This window comes from Trachurus japonicus, chromosome 12 (genome assembly GCF_045865225.1).
Source record: "Trachurus japonicus isolate A0001 chromosome 12, Traja_1.0".
Classification (NCBI taxonomy): domain Eukaryota; kingdom Metazoa; phylum Chordata; class Actinopteri; order Carangiformes; family Carangidae; genus Trachurus; species Trachurus japonicus.
The window spans coordinates 22,739,137-22,763,502 of NC_140918.1; the positions used below are offsets into that span (position 1 = coordinate 22,739,137).

At 41.6% G+C, this 24,366-nt stretch overlaps 1 protein-coding gene across 1 annotated transcript in view; it reads right to left on the minus strand.

The window, feature by feature from the left end:
- Positions 1 to 20,422, minus strand: part of LOC146977550 (leucine-rich repeat transmembrane neuronal protein 4) — a 106,743-nt gene extending 86,321 nt beyond the window's left edge. The window contains exons 1-2 of the mRNA XM_085793867.1: positions 19,604 to 20,422; positions 8,030 to 9,588 (exon numbers count right to left, since the gene is read on the minus strand). Of these exons, the coding sequence (XP_085649993.1) occupies positions 8,030 to 9,588; positions 19,604 to 19,607 (1,563 nt within the window). The 5' untranslated portion in view covers positions 19,608 to 20,422. The remainder of the gene's footprint in view (positions 1 to 8,029; positions 9,589 to 19,603) is intronic.
- Between the last annotated feature and the right edge of the window lie 3,944 nt (positions 20,423 to 24,366).

Here is a 24,366-nt window from a genome sequence, read left to right on the forward strand (position 1 = left end):
AACGTATACTTATTCAGGTTGCAGTCGTCACAATTATGACACATGATGTTGAGTAAAGATCAACAATATTTGTTCAATGATAAATTCATGAACCCAACCAAACTTTGGCCTTTCCTAAATCTTCACTGTGCCATTCCTGCTACCATGACAACAAACATCCAGTACACCCCGCTGGCACACTCACACAGCGTATATCGTTGTTGCAAAGAATATATAGGAGTCCCTCTCTCTCTCTTTTTATGTTAGCTTAATAGGATGGTGATGTTTGTGATGTGCTTGTTGCACCATGGCTACACAGTTTCTCTGACAGGATTGTATATTTCATGCTGCAATAGCTGTAGCTGTAGGACACGTGCTAGTTTGGCAGTTTAGGCAGATACAGCTATAATGTGATATTGGCCTCCCAGCATTTGTACTGTCAGTTGTTGTTGTTTTTTTCACAAGCTGTTTTTTGTTGTTGTTGTTGTTGGTTTGTCCAGTTACATGCAGTTACAATATGTCTGTTTTTTTTTTCCTTCATCGTTGTGTGGATCTGAACAGGCGTAGACTGCATGGAGTAGCAATACTTGTACCAGTAGGTAACGCAAATAAGGGGTAATAAAAACAGATGGAGGGCCTCTGTAAAACAAATGATGCACAGCTTTGAACAATGGCTTTGAAAGTGTACAGACCAGGGAGGGGAAAAAAAAAAAGATTGCAGAGAAAGTCAGTACAAAGCAAGTGCATGAGATGCCAATTGTAAAAGATTTTAGGATGAGTATCGCAGACGAGGAGAAAAGATAACAGAGGCAGTGCATCAGGAAGCTTAGCATTAATGATGTACTTGGGTTTGCACTGTGAAAACCGGGAGAAACAGAAAAGACTCTTCCCTCTTTTCCAGGTAATGTAATTGCTATATTGGTGATCTAACACCCTCATTAAGCATGGATCAAATGGGAGTGCAGAAAGCAGCGGCATGGAACTGGAGTGTGAAACAGACAGGATTAGAGGATGACAGACCTGGTCTCTCACGCGCAGTGCATGTTTGAAGTCTCCAACATGGCTAATTGTCGACAGTAGACACTAGCATTGAGAAGTTCAGCCTCCCCACTGAATTACAGATAGCTTACTTGCCCTTGGCTAGCCTCCCGGTGTTTGTGTTGATTTTTTCTGAGCAATTAACAATCTGACACCATGACCTTGGACTGTAGAGAGAGGGAGAGAGAAACAGGGAGAGAGGAGAGAAACTGCCTCATACTTAAAAAAAAAAAGAAGCTACTGCTGAACAATGGTGCAGCACAAAAGAGCAACAATATATTTCTACCTCAAATTTGGACATCTTACAAAAAAAAACTGTGCACCTTTTCATCTCCTGGGTTCCTGAGTGATGCCAAAGCAACAAAACCCATTGGCACGTCCAACAAAATACAATATACTGATACAACAAATGCCAACCCAACAAAATACCTTTTCCAAATGGCCAGACTGTGGAAAATCTGTAAAAACAGAGACATACTGTAGGATCCACACTGTGGATGTAAATCCAGCGAGCAAATACATAATGTACACAGTGATGCATGCATCAATTTGAGAAAGAAAGAGAAAAAAAAACACCACTGGGTCTGTGTTCAGCTGCTTAAAATATTAAAATATGTTTCCATGTTGCAACATGCTGTGATCGTGCAAATAATGACATCCTTCTCTGTGTGTGTGAAATATGGAGTGTATACAGAGCTTGGTGTTGTACAGCTGCCGAGAGAAATTGCCGTGGTGACTACTGCAACACTAAACATCATCCTACCATATATTTGATGTTGTTTTGTTATACCCGGGGCATTAAACATAGCTCAATTCAACGTTGTCCTTCATCATAAAGTTTATGCATAATTTCTCTGCAACAATTTGGAATTTTTTTTGTCAAATTGTGAGTCATCAGTCTAAGGAAAACAGACGGTGTAATTATAGAAACTATGGTATTTAGCGCTGAAATAAACATTAAGTTTAATCATCCAGTGCAGATGATTAAGGCTACAGCTAGCAATTATTTCAATTATTAATTAGTAAGTTTTGTTTGTTCACTTTTCTCCTACTCGTTGATTAACTATTCTCTCTATGTATGTCTGAATGTTGTGAAAAATGCAGTTTGTGACTTCTCAGAGCCTGTGGTGATGTCTTCAAATTGTTTGTTTTTTGTCTGATCCACTGTTCAAATCAGAGAGAATTTAAATCTACTGCACAGTCACATGAAAGTGAAAAGCAGAAAAATCCCCATATTTTAAGAAGCTTTTCATTTTGTGTAAATTGGCATTCATGCTTGAAACGACATAAATTGTTAACATTGTTGTTGCTTAATTATCTGTCACAACTATTTTAACTGGAATCTTGTGAAAGTGGAACAGAAAATGTGTGGTGACATCTTAGTAACTTCATGGTTTGCTGTATCAGGGCCAGAGTGGTAAAAGAAAAGAGTGAGTAAGAGAGAGAAAGAGAGAAAGAGAGATAGATTTATTTGTACACTACAGTGAGTGACAAGGATGAAAACAACCTCAGGATGCTGCTCTGTAATTCTTTTGCTTGGCTAAAGGGCACTGCATTCAAAGAGAAGTAGGTATAATAGTCTAGTTTTAGCATTAGACGAGTCTGGGGTTCTTAAACACAGGAACAGGATAATTAATTCAAACGCAGCCATATGCGGTGTGACATTATAGTAAGTGGATGATTGTAGTTTGGAAAAGGTCAGACGCAGTATCAGAAGACGCGAGGACTTGACGTCAAGAGGCCATGTAGCAGTCCTGCAGGCAGGAATGATCTCCAGGTCTATCTAACAAAAGGAAGACACGCGTTGAATTATGTGCAGTGCTAGTGGCAGAGCAGGCCTGGCATATCACCGGCATCATTATCAAAAAGAGAGGAAAAAAAAAGAGATTTGAGCCACTTTATGTCAGCAGCAAAGAATGATGTCTGCCCAGTTACCTCGGCTTCAGACTGAGAAGCAGCAACATGCAACAGATGAGCAGATCCGTGTGGAAGGTGGTGGAGGTCGAAAGGATGAAGACTGAATTCTAGACACGAGTGAACTGTAGGAAGTCAAAGCAGATGAGAAGAGACAAGACAAGGAAAGAAAATGTGGCAATATGGTGTGGACATGCAACAAACTGGGTTAGACAAAAATGGCCAAGGATGTTCTGTTACATAAAACGGTGACAGAGGCCATAAGTGGCACAGACTCAAGATCAGATCAGGTCCACTGTCTGCATCAGGTGTAAGGCTAAAGAAAAAAAAAAAAGATCAAAGGAAGATCAAAATAATCCTCACTGTTGGACGGTTGAAGTGATATAGGAAAATGAGGATTGCACCATCTTCAGGTAATTCACTAAAAAGGCTGCCAAACCTCACATTCATATCAAGTGGACAGGCGGGCTGATAGAGGACAATCATGTGGAGAGGTCCAGGGTGAGTTATAGTGATGGCACAGAATCCAAATGAAAGAAAGGCTAAGAGTGACACTGGAGGAATAAGCAATTCCCACTCAGGAGAGATGAGCAGACCTGAGCAGCTCTACGGCCTGGTGTCTGAGGAGAGACAGCGAGGAGGAGAGGGACGGGGAGAGTGCAGCAGGTGCTGCCACGTACCGCCGAGTGATTTATGTCGGTGCGAGAGCAACAAAATGTAGAAACAAGATCGGAGCACGTTCCGAGATGAACTCAGGACTTTGGCGACTGCTGACTGATAGTTCCCGTCTCTCCTCTACAATGCTTTAAGATGAGACAGAGGGACGGATAAGGCCAGAGATAATGCATTTCCAAGGATATCTTAAGGAACAAAATGGAGGAGAGTGTTGAGAAAGAGGCTCATGGACATGGACCTGTTAATGTGAGAGGAACCAGCAGAGCGCTGGACCTTCATTCACTTTTCCTTTGGCTGTAGTAGTTCCCATGCATAATTCTACATAACATGAATATAGCTTTACAGATGGTCCTATAAGATACCTGAGGCCAGAATGTAATACTGCAGCAATAACAATCCCCTACAGGTATATTGAGTTAATTAGCAATTTCCAGAAAGCTGTGGAGGGAGGGGCAGAGTTAGCCTGCGGCCTTTAATGAAAACAAATCAGCCCATGGACATTAACCACAAGCTGCACAACTAGAAGTCCATACTGCTCCTGTACCTCAGATATATGACATCATCTTCCTCGCAGAAATAAATCCAAGACATTCCAGTTTAACATACTTTAAATGAAGCATTTCCAACATATGATTTCACAGCTATAGCCTCAAAGGGGCTATTTGGAAGTTTTCACTGACAGTTTCTTGCCAGGAGCGGGTGGTGGTGATTGTCACTTGACAAGCCGTTGGTGCATTTATAAGACAAGAGGTTACAACACACCCTCCGAGCCTGGTTACATCTTCAGGGCAGATTGGAAGCTACAGCGAGTTTCGGAAAGAGACGTAACGAGGCAGGGCAGGTTACAAATGCTAACATGAGTCAAAGACAAGACGGGGAAAAGTTAACATTACCGGTGCTTTCCGAATTTCAGACAGCTCTTAGCGAGAAAAGAAATTAAAGTTGAGGCTGAACTCATGGGATTTCTTTGAGACTGGTTAGTCAACAGCTACATGCTAACAGCTATAGCAATACCATGACTTGCAAATAAATAATTCAACCTATCGTACATATGACATAGTTTTGTTCACATTCTCCTTTATTGTTCACTATGGGGCAACATAACCTGCACGGATCAGATTGGATCAGATCACAGTTTTCGAGTCACGGATCGGATCAAGCACAGACAAATTGTTGTTGTTGTTGTGGTGGTGGTGGTACAGCTGCCGATTCGAGCAGATCTTTTTTTTTAATTGCCCGTTTATTCGGTGTTCCCACACTACACGTACAACTTTTTTCCTTCAAATGATCAGTGGACCACTTGCATGCCGATCTGCACGGATCACGGATCAACAATGATCCCTTGCAGTAGGCTACTATAGTTTACACATAAAGTGTATGCATGAGCACACTTCACCTTTAACCTGACATACATCATCTGTGTACCGGTCAGGTACCAGATTGGTCTAGCAACCAGACAGTTTATAGGAAGAAACCAGTTCATGATAAATTGATGAAATGCTGCAGTTTCAAACACTTTATTGGGAACCCTGTAGTTGTGAAGATATATTGTTTAAGGAAGGGCTGTCTTCACTCTCTCCTTTAACAACCTTCCTTTATATTGCTCTGGATCCATTCAGCTTCTGCCCTCACTTCCGAAAGAACAAAAAGTCTTCACTTTCCTCCAGCTTGTATATCTTTGCCGACAGTTCATTCTATGTTTGTTGATGATTCTCAAATGCCTCCAAGTTATTACACTTGACTGGCTCTGTATTGTTGATTTAGCCCATGCTCCTTTTAGAATGGGTTAACTCACACTTCATTCGGTTCACTAGATAAAAGAGTCCGCTAAATTGTTAAGTTCAGTCAAGTCAGGATAAAAAAAGGCTTAATGATAGATGCAAGGATTTCAAGTCCACCTCTAGTTCACACTGATGGAGAGTAATTTGGGTGTGGTCCCTTTAAGTGGAGGTGTAGGGTACTTTTAATAGATAAGGCCTCATATAGGGCCAGCTCAGCTACGTCATTATGTATCTGAGAATAATCAAATACCACTGGCATGGGGTGACAGGAATTAAAAAGAGAGAGAGAGCTGAGAATCCCTAGTATCTATTGTAATGTGAAATACTGGAATGTAACCAGGGCGTTCTTTGTTTGACTTCACCTAGTGTGACAGCCTCTCCTCCTCCATAGCTCTGTTAATTCCTCATGATCCTCACTGCAATAGTCTTCCATTGTTTACCTACTATTATTTTAGTGTTGAAATTAAAAATCCCAGAACAAACAACTACCATACAGTACTAAACCATACAGTGTATAGGTCCAACACGCAGGTGAGCTTACCATCAACACCATGAGACCTCTTAAAGAAATAATTAATGAAAAAATGTTACATGAACTTGAAATGAACTGACCAATCCACAGGGCATGACTGCAGATCTGAGAGTTCATCCGTAGTGCATCTACAAGCATGCCTTTTTCATATTAATACGATTCTTAAGGGAAGCTGCTGTATACTTTGAAAATTACTTGTTAATCATTTACATTATAGGGGATGGATAAGAACATGAAACATATTTACATGAATAGATATTATGTTCTTGCCCTTGTAATCGTGTATATTACATTTCCCGTTTTCCTTTTTCTGTATCAGTAAATGGTAAGGCGTAAAAAGGCTGAATTTATATAAGAAGACCCTTCATGATCTGAAAATAAAATGTCACTGCATGCATTGCATTGACTAGACAACAGCAGGGCATGATGTGCTGAAGCAACAAAAGACCAAAAATGTGAAAAATGCCATAAGTCAATGGAAGGTTCTTTGGCAAGAATGAAACAGTGAATAATGAAATAACTGCTGACAGCACCTACAGAATCCTCTATTTGCACTACCCTACAGAACATAATAAATAAATAACAAAGCACAGTACACATCAGTCTAGCCCTCTGAAGGTCAGGGCAAGGCAAACAAAGTGGCAACTGTGATTAGTGTTCCCACTTGAACCTCAAAACTTTGTGAGCAACCTGCCAGTGTTATTACCAGGCGACCTGCCTCTCGATGAGGCAGTCAGTAACAGAAATGGGGAAAAAAGGGTGGAGGATCAAGCCATCCTCCACCTCCTCCTCCTTGCTGTTTAAACTGCTGGATTTGTACACATACCTCCAGAGAGAACCTGCTAGAAATGCATGCCATGGAAATGCAGAGAAGGTCTAGGGAAGTAGACTATGAGTGGGCTGCTATGGGCTGAGAATATACAATGTGCAATATGTGTTTGGAGAATGGGTTATCTGATGACCTAGGTGGCCTCAGACCTATCCCTGGTCCCCTTGTTACAACCGTGCCTGTTTAATCAATGATGAGTAATGGATTTTCTTCTACAGTAGAGTAAGAGGTTTAAGTAAGCAATGTACAGTATGTAAGATACACAAGAGTGCAGCAACTGGGAGCATGAAAGGAGAAAAAAATATTCCCACTATGCTGCAGTCATACTGTTTTGAAAAAATGAACTTGCCTGTATACAAAATATTTCAAAGGATTCCCAATCCTTACGGGACTATCAAACACTACTTATTGTGTGTGTGTGTGTGTGTGTGTGTGTGTGTGTGTGTGTGTGTGTGTGTGTGTGTGTGTCACAAACTGTGTACCTTTTTCACTCCCTGAGTGAGTTCAAGTGTGGATAGCCAGTGAATGTGTGACTAATCAATAGAGCTAGTGAGTAAACAAGTGAATAGGTTCAGCAAGTCAGTTTGCAAAGAGAGAGAGAAAAAATCAGAAAGTGAGTGCTATGGGAGACTATGGACATTAGCTATTTTCCAACAAGTATATTGAATCAAAGCTATGTCAGGAAGATGTCAAGTCATCAGTTCAGTGGAAGCTCAGCTCAGTGACAATAGTCTCTATTAGCATTCACATCCAGTGTCCATAAGTGAATCCTCTTATCTTCTATGCAGCTACTCTCCCCCTCATCAAAAACCTGAATAGCAGTAGAGCAAACACAAAGCGCAAAGCCCGTGATGTGCAAGCAAAAAAAAGCACAAAAAAAAAGCAAACGAGTACCTAAACAAGCACAAATGTCTTGTCACAAACAACATAGCTTAAGCTCAAGATTATGCAGAGCAGGAAATGTAATCAGTCTCATTTATCTGTATTTCTGTACAATTCTGCAGCAAAACAAACATTTGCATCTCAACAGAGATTAGGATTTAAGCGAATATGCAAACACCCAACCGAAAACAAGAGATATCTTGTTATAAACAAAGTGGTCCTAAAACTATCTCTGCTCCCTTTAATAGGTACGCCATGTATTTGACTAACCTGCTGTGCAAGGGTGAGTAATCAAGTGGCAGACTTATCATCTATCAAAGCAGTGTAAATAATTACCTCTGGTCGCTTCGCTGCGGACAGAGTTTTGTTTAGGAGGAGTGGAGGTGGTGTGGGTCATACCTCGCATTCTCGGGAGCCTGAGATGGTATAGGTGCAGGGTCCGGTCCCATTCACAAGCACATCCATGGCCTCAGAGTTGGTAGGCTTGTAGTCCACATAGTACTCCTGCAGCGGAGAGCTCAGGGTGCGCTCCGTCTCTCTAGATTTCTTGCGACGCTTGCGGGCTGCTGCCGAATGCTCCTGCAGCTGCTTGACACTGCTTGGATAGCGCTTCCAAGACACGTAGATTACCAACAGAATCATGGCAACAGAAAGAAAAAGGGCAACACTTCCAGCCACAATCTTATGGAAGGACACAGGCTCCAAGTCTTGCTCTGGGGGTGCCACAGGGGGGGTGACAGCAGATGACGTGGACCCTCGAACAGATCCCTCTCCCCTTTTTCCAGAACCAGTAGGTGAAGCCAGAATGGCCGGGCGAAGCTCAGTCTGCACAGGGACGTTGGATGGGGTTGGAGGAATATTCACAGTCAGCGTTGTCACTGGGTTTGATTGGCAAACACCAAAAGCTTCAACGGCATCCATCACTTTTTCCCCCTGAGCTTTCTTGGGGGAGGCACAGATCATGGAGGTCTCCTTTGCTCCTCTGAAGTTTCTCAGCCAGATCACCAAAGGGCAGATGGCAGGGCCACAGTCCCATACATTCCCAGCTAAGCTTATTGTAGTAAGCGAGATCCAGGCATCAACCACCTCCTGGGAAACATTGGTCAGCTTGTTGGAGTCCAGGTTGAGGGTCTGCAGGTTGGGCAGGCATTGATAAACTACCGCATCAACTTCCGCCAGATCATTTCCAGACAGGTCCAGTTTCTGGATGGAGGTCCAGGTCCAGGTGAGGCCCTGGCTCATTGACCGAATCCGATTCCACTGCAGATAAAGTGCCCGCAGATTGTAGAGGCGAGGAAAGTGAGAGAAATTGATCTTTGAGAATTGATTATGCTCCAGATGCAGCTCAGTGAGCTTGACCAGACCAGAAAATGCATTTCGAGTAATACTGCGCAAGCGGTTGTAACCGAGATCCAGGAACTCAAGATTTCTGCAATCTTGGAAAAGACGCACTGGGATGATTTTGAGAGAGTTTGACCGTATGTGAAGGCTGAGAAGCTTCCGTAGGCCCTGGAACTGCCCAGGCTGCAAGGCTTGCAGTTTGTTGTATGACAGGTCCAGATTACGCAAATTAGGGACAGGGTGGAATGTGGTGTTGTGGAGTGATGTGATCTTGTTGGAGCTCAGGATCAACTCTTTGAGCCTGCGGACCCCCTGGAAGGCAATTCCATCCACAGAGGCAATGTAATTGTGGTCCAAGTACAGCCAGATGAGGTGGTTGAGACCAGCGAACTGGCCAGCGCGAAGGCCGGCGAGGCTGTTGTAGCGTAAAGACAGGCCTTCACAGCCTCCTGAGAGATTCTTGGGAACATCGCGAAAGGCGCTTGACTCACAGTAGACAATTTTTCCATCACAGCGACAGCTTTTGGGGCATGGGCGCTCACTCAGAGATGGATTTGCCGCCAGCCACACCTGCATCAGTAGTTGGACCACTAGCCAGCGACGCCGCAGAGCAGAGCCTAAGAAAAAAGGGGGAAGAAAAGAGAAGAATGTTAAGATTTTAACATTTAATTCATAATTTACAATTTTACTTTAGTAAACAAATTTCTGCTGAACATTGGCTTGTTTTTATGTGTTTCAATAACCTACCTACCATATTAATTTTTGCTAACACTAACCCTCTTTGCCAAAAAAATCATTATAAAATGCTCTATGTGTTATGCTTATGGTTACAAATCCTTATGGTAATTTATGAGTGTTCATAATGATAGTTGTACACATTTTTAAGCCAATTATAACACATAACTATATTTATAATGCATTATCGATGTGGGCATAGTCAGTAAGTTACTAAGAATTATAACATATTATAATACCTGACCTTTTAAATCATGATAAAATGCTTTATAGTGTGTTATGATTATCATAAAGCATTATGATCATTTATGAGTGTTTATAACTATAGTTATACGGCGCTATAACTGCATTATAACTCATTATAAGTATGGCTATAATGCGTTACAGGTGTCAAGTAAAGTGTTACCAAACTGTCCTTCATCTTGCTTTTTAGAGATTAATTCTTACTATTGCAACAGTTAAGTAATTACTCCTCCAACCAGCATTGAAGATCAGACTCATATTCTTAAGTGGATTTTCCATAGACAATATTTACAGCTATGGATAGACATATAAATCCTGAGGTCCATAGAAGTAAAAAAAAAAAAAAATGTAATCGGTATTTGTCAAAGCCCAACTCAGGAGGTTTGTACAATTTTAGTCTAAAAACCATCTAAGAAGTGTTTTTAGTAGGGATGCACGATAACATTTTTTTGAAACCGATACCGATAACCGATAACTTTCTGCTTCCGAAGGCCGATACCGATACCGATAACCGATAACATAGCCTACTTGGAGATTAAAAAAAGACTAGTGAGGACCTAACATATATCATGACATCAATACTATAAACAAACCAAAAACAGTTTTGACTCTTTAAATGAAGATATTCTATTAACAAGCCTTTCAAACATTTGCTAAAAGATATCAGACAAAACTATTTGATATCTCAAATGAACATCTATTTAAATAAGCTGCATTAGCTACTTATTGATATAACAATAAAATACTCTAGAACTGATGCAAATACTTTGCATTATTTTATTTAATTATTTTACTCATTTAAAATAAATACAAAGTGGGAAAAGTGCATCCCACAAGTTAAAAAAGCTTGGCTGGTTCCATACAAATGAATAACTTTTCAGAGAGGGGGAGAGAGAGACACACACAGACAGACAGACAGACAGACAGGGTGTCTGTGTGAGAGGGGGTGGGGGGGTGCAGGGGTGTGTGTGTGTGTGGTTGAGGGGGAGAGAGAGGGAGAGTGTGGCCGAATTCCGATTCTCCCCTTAGCCCTAGCCCTTGGCCCTAACCCTTCGTTTTGCGCGTTCACGTGAAGTGGTAGGGGTGTCCCAATTCTGGTTCAGACGAGGGTTAGGGGGAAGTGGTAGGGCTATCTCGCCCTCGAAACGGAGATTTTTCAGGGGCACACTACGGACCGAGGGCTATGGCAAGTTTCTAGAGATGGGATTTATGGCTCTTTGAGGGGAGCCGGATCTTGGTGAGCCGTTCCTTTCAAAGAGCCGTTCAAAAAACTGGCTCATTTGACTGATTTTTTAAAATATTTATTAAGTTTTAAGAAGCCAGCCTGGTGGTAACTCATTTTATCTTGGAAAAAATGGGGTGAGATTTGGAACAAAATAATACAAAATTAGATATCCCACTAATATCTGAGTTTGCACGCCACTTACGTAGACAATGGAGCAGCTTCAATTGACTGTTATGAACACACAGAGATGTTCAAAAAAAAAAGAACAGTTCCCAGCTGTGACTCGGTTCCCATCGTTCATGTTAACGAGCCGTTCAATAGAATCGGTTCGTTCGTTAACGTCACAACACTACAAGTTTCCCAGAATGCATCTTGCGGCAACCAGCAGCTGTTTTATTTCTCACTGTAGCGCTGTTATTACGTCATTTTGTTAAGTTTTAATATTCTTTCATGCGAGAAAGTAGCTGTTTAGATCCCCAATGTGCGGTCGGTTTATCCAAATGACGGCTGTTTAGACGTTTGCTCCCATGTTTTTCGGAGAAGTGAAGCTCCACCTGTGGAGCAGATCAACGGCTCGTCACGGAGACACCACCCCGTCCGGAGAGCTTGTCAGCCGGCCAACCTCCCGACCTCGTCACGGTAGAAAAGACGACCGCTAATTAACTTACCCGCAGGGTTTTAAAGGTTTGCCGCCGCGTAGTTACATTCTTTTTAGGAGATAAATGCTGGTCTCATTGATGAAATGTAACAATTGTCGCATTAATTTGTTTGAATTAAAAGTGAAGCTTATGTGTTTTGGACACAGGAGCAGCACTGCCTGGGGGATCTGTAGCCTACATACAGAAATCACCACATTTACATCAATAAATAAATGTTTTACGATGAACCGATCATTCTTCATTAAATTTAATTTAATTTTATTAAGTTAACGTGGTTCTGAATAGAGGATTTGTGGCAAAAGCTCGTCACGTCTGCTTATGTGAAAGCCAGCAGAGACGACTGATGACGTATGTGATTGTTGAAGTGGTGTCCCGTTGACTTTCAACCCTACTCCTTGTAGCTCCGTTTCAAGGGCAAGGGTTAAGGGCTAGGGGTAGGGCTAGGGATGAAAAATAGAATCAGAATTGGGCCTGTGTCTCTAAGTTTGTGTCCCGGTGGCTTCTTACAGTTAGCTTTATGTTGCTAGCGTTGTTAGCATCGTCCTCGTAGCTTTAAAAACTCCGTCGGAGTGACGGTCATGTTTCAGGTGACTGACCAGGTTTGCTCGCGCTATTTTTCCCTCCTCGTGGAGCTTCCTTGGAACATTTATTACAGATATCCACCGAGCTGTCTTCTTTATTACCGTCCCACATTAGCGCCGTCATGTTGTGTTTACAAATCCAGTACGCACGTTGTGCTGCGTTCACGTGTTGACAGAAGTTCCCTGTTCCCGTTTTGCAAGCCGTTCTTCAGACCTTTTTATGTTCATATTTCTATGGTTTATGTGTAATAAGGGTAATTGGGATAAATCAAGTCAAGTCGGCAACTACCAAAATTATGACCGAGTTGACGAGTTGTTTTCCGAAATGAGGGACTATTCTGATTTCAGTCAGAAAATTGTTTTTCGGATTATAGGGAGGCCACCTGAACGCAGCATTCACTGCAGGCCGCAGGTCTCATGTAGGAGTAGAGCAGAGCGCTCTGAGTGAGAGCGCTTGGTAAAAAAAAAAAAAAACGACCCATACCACAGTGCTGACAAAAATATATAATAAATCTTATCGGGCCGATAAGTTTATGATATCGGATTTATCGAAATTACGTCATAATTTCCTGATATCGGGCCGATAATTATCGGACCGATAACTATCGTGCATCCCTAGTTTTTAGAGATTGTGGATATTGTTTCTCATCAATCCTCACAGTGAAGTATTTTTTAGTACAAAAGAAGGAAGCTTCTGCTACAGTTCATTTTTCACATAACTTAATATTTCTAGTTTAAAAATTGAATCCAGAGGACAATTGACAGTCTGTGGTGGTACATTTTAGGAATTGCAGGAATGCAATTAATTATATAACATAACTTCGCTTGAAGGTCAAATACATGTCTTGGGGTTTACCATGATCAAATCACTGCAATTTACAAAATGACTGCTACTTTGAATTAAGCACTTGCTTGTAAACCGTATAAGTCCCACCAATGTTGCACTCTTGTTCACCTCCACCATGCAAGAACCTTGTCATTAGTTTCCCAATTTTAGAATCTAGTAGGACTTGTACAGAATATTTCTATTTATATAACCATTCCAGGCAAACTTCCCTTCTGTCAGAAAAAAAAACATCTTCCAACTGTAATCTTAGATCAAATGAGGAAATCTTTAATGTTTTGGGACTGGGAAATTAAACTAAAGAATTTGATAATCCCTGACTGAAATCAGGTAACTGTATGGTGAGTGATTCCTTTGGCATTTGTATTTGTTTTAGCTTATTTTTGTTCTCTCAATTGTGGCTTTTTTTTTTTTTTGGCTCAAAGGCTTATTTGAGCCTCACTTAGTTTTCAGCAGGTTACAGTTTGTGTTTCCAATATTATTTTGTCCAATCTGAAACTTTGCTCATTTGTCTGGTTGAATAAAAGTTAAATGAAAATGTTAAAAAAAAAAAAAAAAAAACTTGTTTTGATCAAATTAGGACTTGATGTGGTCCTTAGGTTATACAAACAGCGTTATGTAAATCACAAAACCATTCTGGAGCCACAGTGTAAAGCAAAGTTCACATTTTGTGGACTCATTACCTCAAATAGGTCGTAGCTATTTGGAGTGATGTTATTTGATCTGCATGTTTACAGTGAATACACACTGACAATGACTGTTGCAGCAAAGCAACTTGCAATTCAGTCAATCATATTTTTTATCTATGTTTGTGTTTAGTCATCCTATAAGCCATCATTCCACCAACAGCAGAAGCTGATAAGTAAAAGGCAGCCTATACAGAGCAAGTTAACATTCAAGAGCTGATGGTGGAGTGTGCAATCCCGGAGGCGTTTCAATTTAGACTCCAGCCATTTTATGTTTAACCAAACCAAAGCAGGACTGGTTCAGCATGAATCATCTCCTCTGCTTTCCATGGTCTAAATAAAATAAAATAAAACATGAAAAATACAAAACACCATAACCCCTATAGAATTACACAACTCATCTCTGCTACAGAAAATCAGCTACCTGAATGCCAAATGTGTCTTTGGAGGACGACCAACTGACATATTCATGATGCACATTTCATTAATTTTCTGGGACGAGATGCTGCTGTGTTTCAAATGCTGTTTTGAATGTGAAGAAACGCTGGTCACTAGCTTCCTTATATCACTCCTTGTTCTGAGGTAAGACAGAGTTGTTTCCATTAAAATCGTTCCCCCTTACAGAGCCACTAATGATCTGTCATTAAGATACATTGATTTCCCCTTGAGGAGGTGGGATGGAGAGTGGGGGTTCACTACTCATATGAGTGTTTCTCAAGGCGGTATCATCAAGTTTGGGACTTTATTACCATTATCACTGTGTGATAAGATTCTTATGTCAGGACAGAAGCAGTCTGAACTTTAATTAGCTTACAAAATAATGTTTTGGCAGGTGCCATGCTATTTGGATTTATTAAATTTTAATGTGTTACATGTTGGCATGTTACTAAACCTATGAAGAACTTGAGCTAAAGAACAAATCCTCCAGACTTTAGGGAGACTTGTGGACTACTTCGAGGCAACAAACACAATTTCAATTGTCTAACATTTTCTGTAATCTTTGCAGGATTTGTCAGAAATAATTCCCTGACATTGAGTGCCTGAGAGGCATCATACAGCATATGCTATCTAACATAGCCATTTCACTCCTTGCCAAGCATCTGCTGATCCCATATGGGTATTGTATGTGTGTATTACCGTTTGTGTGTAGCCTATGTGTGTGTGATGGCGAGCGAGACCCACTGTTTGTTTACCGAGGAATCTTTCATCATTCCTTACAGATGGTGGGAACCATGGAACTGCACAGATAATTTTTGCTGACTATTGATTATACCAACAGATACATCAATCATGTTTCTTCATACCACATCCCACCATTGTGATACTTTCACTTTAATACTGCGGAAAGAAAGATGGGGATCACAAGATGCGGTATTTCCAAAGGCAGCCAATTTCTTATGGTCTCAGGTTTGTGGATGCGACTTTAACTAATTTGCCAACAAGTGTGTGCCTCAAAGCCTTACAAAATAAATAAAGGTAGTGATAGCATGAGAACACTGATGCAGGGAAATGCACGTGTGTAATGTTCCATGTGCATTTGGGGGAATTTTAATAGACAACTTTGAATGCAGCACACAATGTGTGGGCTGTTAAACATGAATGCATGTTTTCTAAATTCCCTGTTTGACTCGTATCCCAGGAGGACGCAGCAACAACCCCCTATTGCTTTTATTTCCCATGTGCATAATATGCATGCTTTATTAGAAGTGACTCTACCATCTCTTTCAGATAGAGCCTGCCTCACAAGACACCTCTCTCCCCCTTACTGACACTGTATGTGGTTTAATGAGCGCTCTGTGCGCTAATGCCTCTGTAAGCCATCTCCTTCCGCACTTCTCCTCTAATCTTATTCACAAAGGAGCACAAGTCACTCTCTGAGGTGTCACTCATGGGGTTTGCGTCTCTATTACCTCTTACATGACGTACCTCTCTCCATTACTGTTCTCCTGCTGTATCTGCTTAGATGAATGATTTCTCCACCATTTCCTTCTCCATCCCACTGAAAATATGCAATTTCTGCATGTCCTTGAACCCTGCAGCCATCAAGAGGCCCCCTTTTTTATAATGTGAAGTCTATTTTTATGTGGTAAAACCTCAGCCCCTTCACTTCTCTTTTGATTTTCATTTTAACTCCTCAACTGTCTTGCTTTCTTCCAGTTTTTGAGTGTTGTTTTTTCCTTGTTGCTTGTTCAGTGTTCAGTCTTGATAATACATAGACCTTTGCTCCTCATTTTTCATTGTCACCCTCTGCAGTTATCTGTCTGCATCTAATATGGATGGATAAGTCAGAGCTAAAGTTTGTCTAAAGACATGTGCCTAATGCTTAGTTATGTAGCAGACAGCCCTGCTGTCCTCAGCACGAGAAGATAGCTATTTCTGCCTCTCAACCCTAACACATAGAGAGAGTAAGTGCACTTTACTGCTGACCTAAAATAAAACCAAATGTAGCTTAATAACTTGGCAAATGGACTCGCTAACTGGTGCACTTTGAGTGCACACAAGTGGCTTATTGCTATTTGGTGCCTGTCATTGACAAAACTGCTACCAGCCTTCGTCTTGACTGCACATAGAGGCTGGACAGCAGCCTAACACACAGGGAAGGACGTCCCCAGACCAGCCTCAGCCATTATATTAGTCTCCAATTATCTTTGAGATGATAGCAAGGCCTGCCAAGTAAGACTCATTCCAGGAGTGGTCAGAAAACACAAGTGTCTGTCTGGTATCTGTAGCACTTTACAGGTAGAATAGAGAAGATTAATGTTGGGAGTGTTGATGAAGACAATGATGTGTGGTACAGTAAATGGATGAATACACAATCACATGTGTGGTGGGCCATTCTGTTTAAAGGGAAAGGGGTCTCAGGCGTTTGCAGTCCATTGTAAATGTCACATTACAACTGTAGAGCGATTTTACTTTGGTTACTCTGAAAAGACAACACATTATCACACTAAAACTGTTGTGGATGCAGAACCACAAGGTTAATAATGTTACTTTAATTATTACCTAATGAAACATTTTGAAGGGGAAACTATGTCCGTAAATTGTTTCTTCTACCACCTATCTTCTACCTAACACTAATAGCTTAGACATGCAGAAATTAAGACATACATGGAGCCCAATCAAGTCGACCCAATGAATCCAACAGTGCAGGAACAGCAAAAAGAGACTTTAGTTTTCCAAGGAGAAAGAAATCAATCTTAGTCAGAATTAGAGAAATGGTCAGGCTAAGAAATGCATCATGTCAGTAAGAGTATAGATGCACATCCAGCATTAGGAAAGTCCAGAATGGCACTTGGAGCATCACTTCAACCTCGGCTACACTGAGCTCACTTGTGCTCTGTAAATTATTTTTCCACATTGTCTTTCTTTGACTGGGGCCATTGTAAAACATTGCTGAAATATTTTACCAAGCCATACCAAGAGTTACTCATTCCAGTGTGCACACTGATCTCATAGCTCAGTGCAACCAGGCCGCTGCAATCCTGAGGAGGATAAGCAGGCATACTGTAGATAATGGATGTTGGATCCCGGTGCTTCACAATCCATTGATTTTTTACTTTGAAAATAAGCAGATGTAAATAACAAATGCCCGGACATTGCCCTCAAAGGGCCAGTTGATCCTCCCCTCTCCACTTGCTTCACCTGACATTTCAAGGATGCTGCCTGTTGGATGCTGTAGGGCCAGCAGAAGGTCATCTGCTGCCTGTATTGTGCTACTCTGAAATATACTGAGGCGTGCCAGTATGACTGATATGGCTTTGATTTCAGTTTCACCACTGAATTATTGACTTAAGCATCATGCAGACAGGTGGTGCATATGCTTTAACTGTGATTATATGTTTTATATAAGGAACCTGTGAGAAGTCATATGGGCCTCTCAGTTTATCTTACAAATCTGCATCTACACCTCAGGCTGTGGCTTTTTTTTTTTTTTTTTTAAACTGTCCCTACCCTACTGTTCGCTTTCTGCAGAGCAGATCTCTAATGATATGGTCCATGAAACATAAGTGCATTCCATGCTGTTAATGAAGAGCATCACAGTCAGCCACATTGGTGGATAACTGAGCCTACAGCCCCATGTAATCATCAAATAATTGTGGGCAGCAGCGTGAATATGTGTGGTTGACAAAAAGTTGAGATTTTTTTGGGGGGGCAGTTTTGTGCACCTGGACAAAAATATGTCTGTAGAGCATCTGCACCTGCACATGAGTCCCAGTCAAAAATCACCACGATATTTCTGACATGCTCTGACATTAAACTATAAGACGTAGTCCATAAACCAGACTTTTAGATTTAACCATATAAGGCGGCTTTGCAGTATACATAAATTGCCATCTGAGCTCCTACAGCCTGTACTGTAAGGCTTTGTATGCTGTTGTAGCTTATATTGATGTGGTGCAGTAACCCACTGTGGGTCGATATATCATGCAGCCTTACAATTAATGGCACAGCACCACCAGTGAACTTGGCCATCTGTATACTAGTTAAGAATGGCTGAGGAGATTAGGCTACTTCAGACAAGAATATCAGACCAGGAGAGTGCAAAAGGTGAGAGAAGCCCAGAGTGTTAAAAAAAAAAAAAGGTTGGGAGAAAGGGGGCGAAATGAGGGATGGAGTGAAAGATGGGCCAAGAAGGTGGTGGTGGGGGTGAGAGCTGGGTTACGAGTATGTAACAGCGCGGGCATAGGGGAAACAGAGCGGGACTAAATAGCAAATTATTATCAACGATATAGAATTGAGAATAAGATGAGTTTAAAAAAAAAAAAGGAAGGAAAAGAGAAACGTGAACGCGCGCAGGCACCAAATGATCGTGCGTTACAAGGAGAGACGCACAGTGAGAGGGAGAGAGAGCAGTGGCAGGGTTACATGGATGCACAGTTATATGCTGGATTTGGATAGTCCCTCTTGATGGCAGGTGCAGAACACGACGCCTTACTTGAATGAGAATCAGTCTGCTAAGCAAAACCTGCACGAGCGGTGCCCTCAGCACACAGGAGTTTTTTTGGGGAGGCGTTAGCAGCGGGCTGGAACTGGACAATAGGCATCATGCGTACAGATTAAGGACAATCAATGATTATGCAGGACCACGCTTTATAAAGTTGACTGGCTTCCAACATTTCCTGTGATTAGCATTCCAGTCCATGTCAATGAGCCAGCCACTCTAACTAGTCAGGAGGAAGGGGGGATAAAATAAAATGGACAGTCCTCACTTAGACAAACAGGCTTCTTTCATTTGCTCGTGGTTTTGGATAAAACCTTTAAGCGCACAGTCTTCCAAAGACACACCACAAGTATCATCAGTGTCTCCTAATCCATAGCACCAGGAAATGGAGGAAACATTATATTGCAGCTCTGCGACTAACAAGCTACAGCACAGGATTCTGTCACATTCCTCAAGCTCCCCGAACCACTTCACAAAAGATACCCAAACCCCCTTTTTAGCTGTTTCAACAGTGCGTTTGAGATAGACGACCATTTAAAAAAAATGCAAACATCAGATTCAGAGCAGATTCTGCACGGAGGAGTCAAGGCATTTTGGGGGTGTATTATGAGAAAGGAGGACAACTAGAGTGTGTTTTTCAACAACCCACGCCATCAGAAAAAAAAGAAAGGAAAAAAGATGGAGAAGAAGAAGAGGGGAACACGAAACACAACTTACCCATATCCGCGTATCTGTCAGCTCCAGCCTACAGGTTTTAATGGCTTCTGGTGCGCGACATCCGAGTCCGCATGACGCGCTCTCCTCAGACAGGTACCGTCCTAATCCACTAGCCCGGTTTCTCCGCGCAGCCGCCGACTCCAAAGCGCACCTGCCCTTTACTCTCCCGGACCAGGGTGTGCTATCCGGTTTAGTTCTGCATCTATAACCGTAAAACTGAAGCGGGGCGAATGTCATTTACTTCCAATTCCAGATTTAAAAAAGGGGGAGGCAAATAAAAAGCAATCCGCTTTCAGTACTCCCTCTCCATGTCTTCGCAGCAGAGAAGAATCGCTCTCTTTTTTCAAGTTACAGGCAAAAAGAGTACTGCAGTAGGCGCAGACAATACCGAAGCCACATCCAAGTAATTCATGTCAGTCTTGCATGCGCAACGAGATTCCGCGAAAATCCTGCCGCAAAACTTCACAGATACAGTGACACGATGCAGAAAAAAAACAAGTGATAATTTTCCAAAGCAGCCGAGCAGCCCTTAGATTCCTCTTCCAAGGAAAACCCCGGCGTCTCTATTCTACAGGATGCTCAGTGTGATCCGCGCATGGCGCACAGTGGAGGAAAAGTAACGATGGCTTATCCACAAGTCTCTGTGAAACGCTGTCAGCGAGTCTCGCGGAAACGCCACATATCCAATTATCCACCTTTCTGTCCAAATGTTCCTTTCATTGTGGCCGTAGCTCGGTTTGAAATACAGCATGACGCTGTTGTTAATCACGTCTGCATGTCAAAGCAACTTTGTCAGGCAGAAGCGGAATGCCCTCTTCTGGCGAGACTGCGACCCCGTGAGCTCGTCCGAGGCTGCGTCGTGAGTTAAACATTACCGGTGACACGATTTTTAAAGGTTGCCAAGTATTATCATTGGAGACTCCTGCGTTATTATATGTTTGAACAGAAAACCAAACCTGTTTACTGAAGAAATGCCATCACTATTCATTATTACGTCGCCTATTTATAAATGCAACAGTGTATACGCAGTGGTGGATATTAGGGAATTAAGTAGCTAACATTAAAATAGTGTTTTCTGTAGTGTGTTTGCGTGTGTGTTAGCTTCTCTATCTTTGTGAGGACCACCTTGACTGTTGGATGTTTAATTCTCTGGAGAGAGGTTACATTCTGATTGATATTTAGCTTCAGGTTGGAGGTAGGAATGTGGCTTGAGGTTACATTTAGGGGTCAGATTTGGATTGCAGTGTGTAGTTGGAAGCTATATGGAATGCATATTTCCATGGAGGTCCTCACAAGTTGCCTGCACAAGCATGCACAAAGCCATTGTGTAAGAATGAGGTCCATTGTGGAGGCAGCTGTAACCACACGCTGAGAGCCAATGCGAGAGGCTGCAGGACGCTGTCCGTGGTGCTGAAATCATGCATTGGAATCAGTGGATGCAGGCGGAGCGGTTCTCAGAATGCTTCCAGGGGTGCGTTTGCTTTCTGAGTAAACGGGTTATGAAAAACGACTGAACCAGGACTCATAAAAACAACTCTAGTTAATATCCACACTAACCCGTATTGGAAATGCAATGGTACTTAATCGACAGCGGCCTCCCTCTGCGACACCCCAGCTGCCTGTATTTAAGGAAGAAATGGGCACCTGAATTTTTAATGTGCATTGCGTCGGCACTGGTTCAGTAATCTATGCTGCCTACTTTTCTTTCAACTGCTGGCCTTAAACTGACACCCACGTTCTCGATGAGTAGCCATATTCTTTTCACTGAGTCTTTTTTTTTGTTTGTTTTGCTTTTGAAAAATGATGTTTAACAATTTATGAAGTTAATTTAATATTTGTTTATGAAACAGCTTATTAGTAAGGGTACAGGGCATTTCCATTTTGTATACTTAAACTCCATTAAATTCAGCATCAAGCATTATTATTGCATATATAGTATATGATTACTGTATTTGAATGTTTTTCCCATCCTGCTCACCAAACACACACTAACACATAGTTTAAACTCTCAGGCAATTAAAATGGGCCAGGTACAAATTTAAATTGCCACAAAATGTGGTGCTGTCTTACACATTTGTCTCTTTTTTACCGTGAAAATTTAGACTATTTAAATGAGATTCATCCCCAGGAGCATAAGGGTTCCCTGCAGCGCATCATGCACTAAGCCAATCATTGGTGTATGACTGCCACCAAATGCTCCTCTTCATTTGATCTTATGGTATTGTCTTCAAAAATGCAAAGCAGTATTGTAGATCAGTGTGTTAAGGATATAAATACTGTCATCTCCTTGTTCTTCTAATTGCCACGAACTGACGTGTCATCTACCCATTCATCTACGCAGTGTTGGTTACCTGTCTCCACATCACCCTCTTTTTTTCCCAAAATGAAGCCAGACATCCTCCAACACCATTTTAAAATTCAGTGTCTTGCACTGTAACTCAGCCTCAGTATCTGCTCCCATGCAATTTGGCTGATGACTTTACTTCTGGATTTGGTTCAACAAGCAGAGGCCATTCTGCTGACGGCGCTGAAACAATTAATACCCTGTGAAGTTATGGAGACACAGACAGTGCCAGCCCACAGGCTACAACAGTGATTTATCTTCTCAAGAAATATAACTGTATAGTTTACCTTCAACTTTTTTTTTGTACACCACCAATGAATTGCATCTGCTTGTTGGTTTAAGTGTGTGTTGAGTAAGTTTTTTTTCATTATGCAGGATTAAAAAAAGAGAGAGAAAAAGTTAGGAGCCTTGAACAAGGATAAAGTATCTTACAGAAAAGAAAAAAAAACACGTCCCCCTGCTCCGGGCTGTCTGTTGCCTGGCAATGCTCAACAACCTTTCAGGTTGCACATGTTGAGGCCTTGAGTGATTTCAATAGCACTGCTTTTTGAGATTAATAGATCAAATGGAAGAAACATCCTCCAAATTCTTATTGTTGTATCATTTTAAAGATTGACAAAAGTCTACACATGGTATAACATTCAGGCTGTGAACATAACACAATGCATAATGAAATAGAAATGATTCTGAAATGGAAGTAGCACACACTAATGTGTGTATACACTCTTTATTCTTGTGAGAATTGAAACAGATAATAGTTTACAAGTCCAATACAGTAAGTGTCTGAATGTACGACTCAGTGATGGAAAATCAAAGTAACCTCTTTTGCCTATTGAAAGTAATTCATGAAGCTGCTTAGCCTGGCTCTCGCCAGACCCTTGTAGTTCCGCAAAGCTACGCTGAGCTCCACACAAGGGTCTGGGACTGCTCCATAGGCGATTCATTTCAGAAGGCGGGGCCTTGTAAAAAAATCTTGTATGTGATTGGATAAACCACTTGTCCGTTATCTTGAATGACGTGCTACTTCAGCCACTCACTGCGAGCCGCCATTGTTGTTTGACTCAAACAGTCGCTTCAGCGCTACGTCACACCTCAGAAAGTCCCGCCCGGCGATCCTGATTGGTTCATTATTTTTTGCTCCGGGGAAGAAGTTTGCATTGGCCTCGAGTCCAGACCCTTGTGTGAAGCTGAGCGTAGCGCCTCTGGTGGAGCTTTGCGGAACTACAAGGGTCTGGCGAGAGCCAGGCTAGAAGCTGCTGGGAACCAACAAAAAAAAAAAAAAAACATCACTGCAAATCACCACCACAGGTCAAAAAAAAACCTATGTGGAAAACTACTGTAATTTCTAAAGATTTTCAAAAAGAAAAGAATATGTGGATATAAAGGTGGACGAGCCAGCTGTGATCCATTTACAGGTCACACAATTGCCCATGTGGTTCGGTCAATAGTCACACTGTACAGGTGAATGTATGGCCTTGTGTACCTGCTCTGTCTAAGTGATTCTGACACCAGAAGATATTTCCAGGCTATCTCCAGGGTGAGAGACAGCTCTGTTCTGTCCTTCCCATGTTCACATTAGACTGGGACTTGTTCTCTCTAGTGTTCTTTTCTTTTTCCATTTCCTCTGATCTTAAGCCTGGCAGAATAATCTTAACCTGCCTCAAGGCAATTTTCAACCTGACACTGAGTTTTTCGAGTTCACCTGTGAATGTGAATCACTGAGCAAATATCCAGGGACAGCTTATACGGTAAACACAGAATCAGTTGAAAAAAAAAACAAACAAACTTTTTCTCGTTTTTTTTTTTTTTACTGTGTTATCTTTAAAAAAAAAAATGAAGATGTTTTTGGAACAAAGATTGTTATGATGCCAAGGTTGCCTCAGCAGATGTGTTTGTTGTAAATCTCTGTTTTGCAGGTCGCTTCCATTAACCTTTACCCCAAGCTGAGCTCCAATCTGGAGAGCTGAGTTCCACACACTGCGGCTCAGGTTGGGGATGAGTTGTTTGGGTTTGGATGTACATGAGCAGACACATGTAAAGTGCCTGAATCATGTTAAACATGCATGATAATGCACACTATTTGTATGCCCCACATGGGGTAGGAGTAGGATTACAGAATGATATTATTTCATGAGGACTGCACCAATGGCTTCAAATATTTTAGGTAACACTTTATTTTAAGGGGTCCTTGTTCCTGTGTAGTTACCTAATTAATTACAGTGTAATTACCTATGTAACTGCATGTAATAGCATGTACTTACATTGTAATTACATAGTGTATTTTGGTGTACTTACAGGTCCTTGTTACACTTGTAATAAGAAATGCTTGTTACAATACTTTGTCAAAGTGGCCTCTCTCTTTGGGGAAGGGGTACATCTGCAAGAAAAATGGGTGAAACCACAACCCATGTTGGCTGGG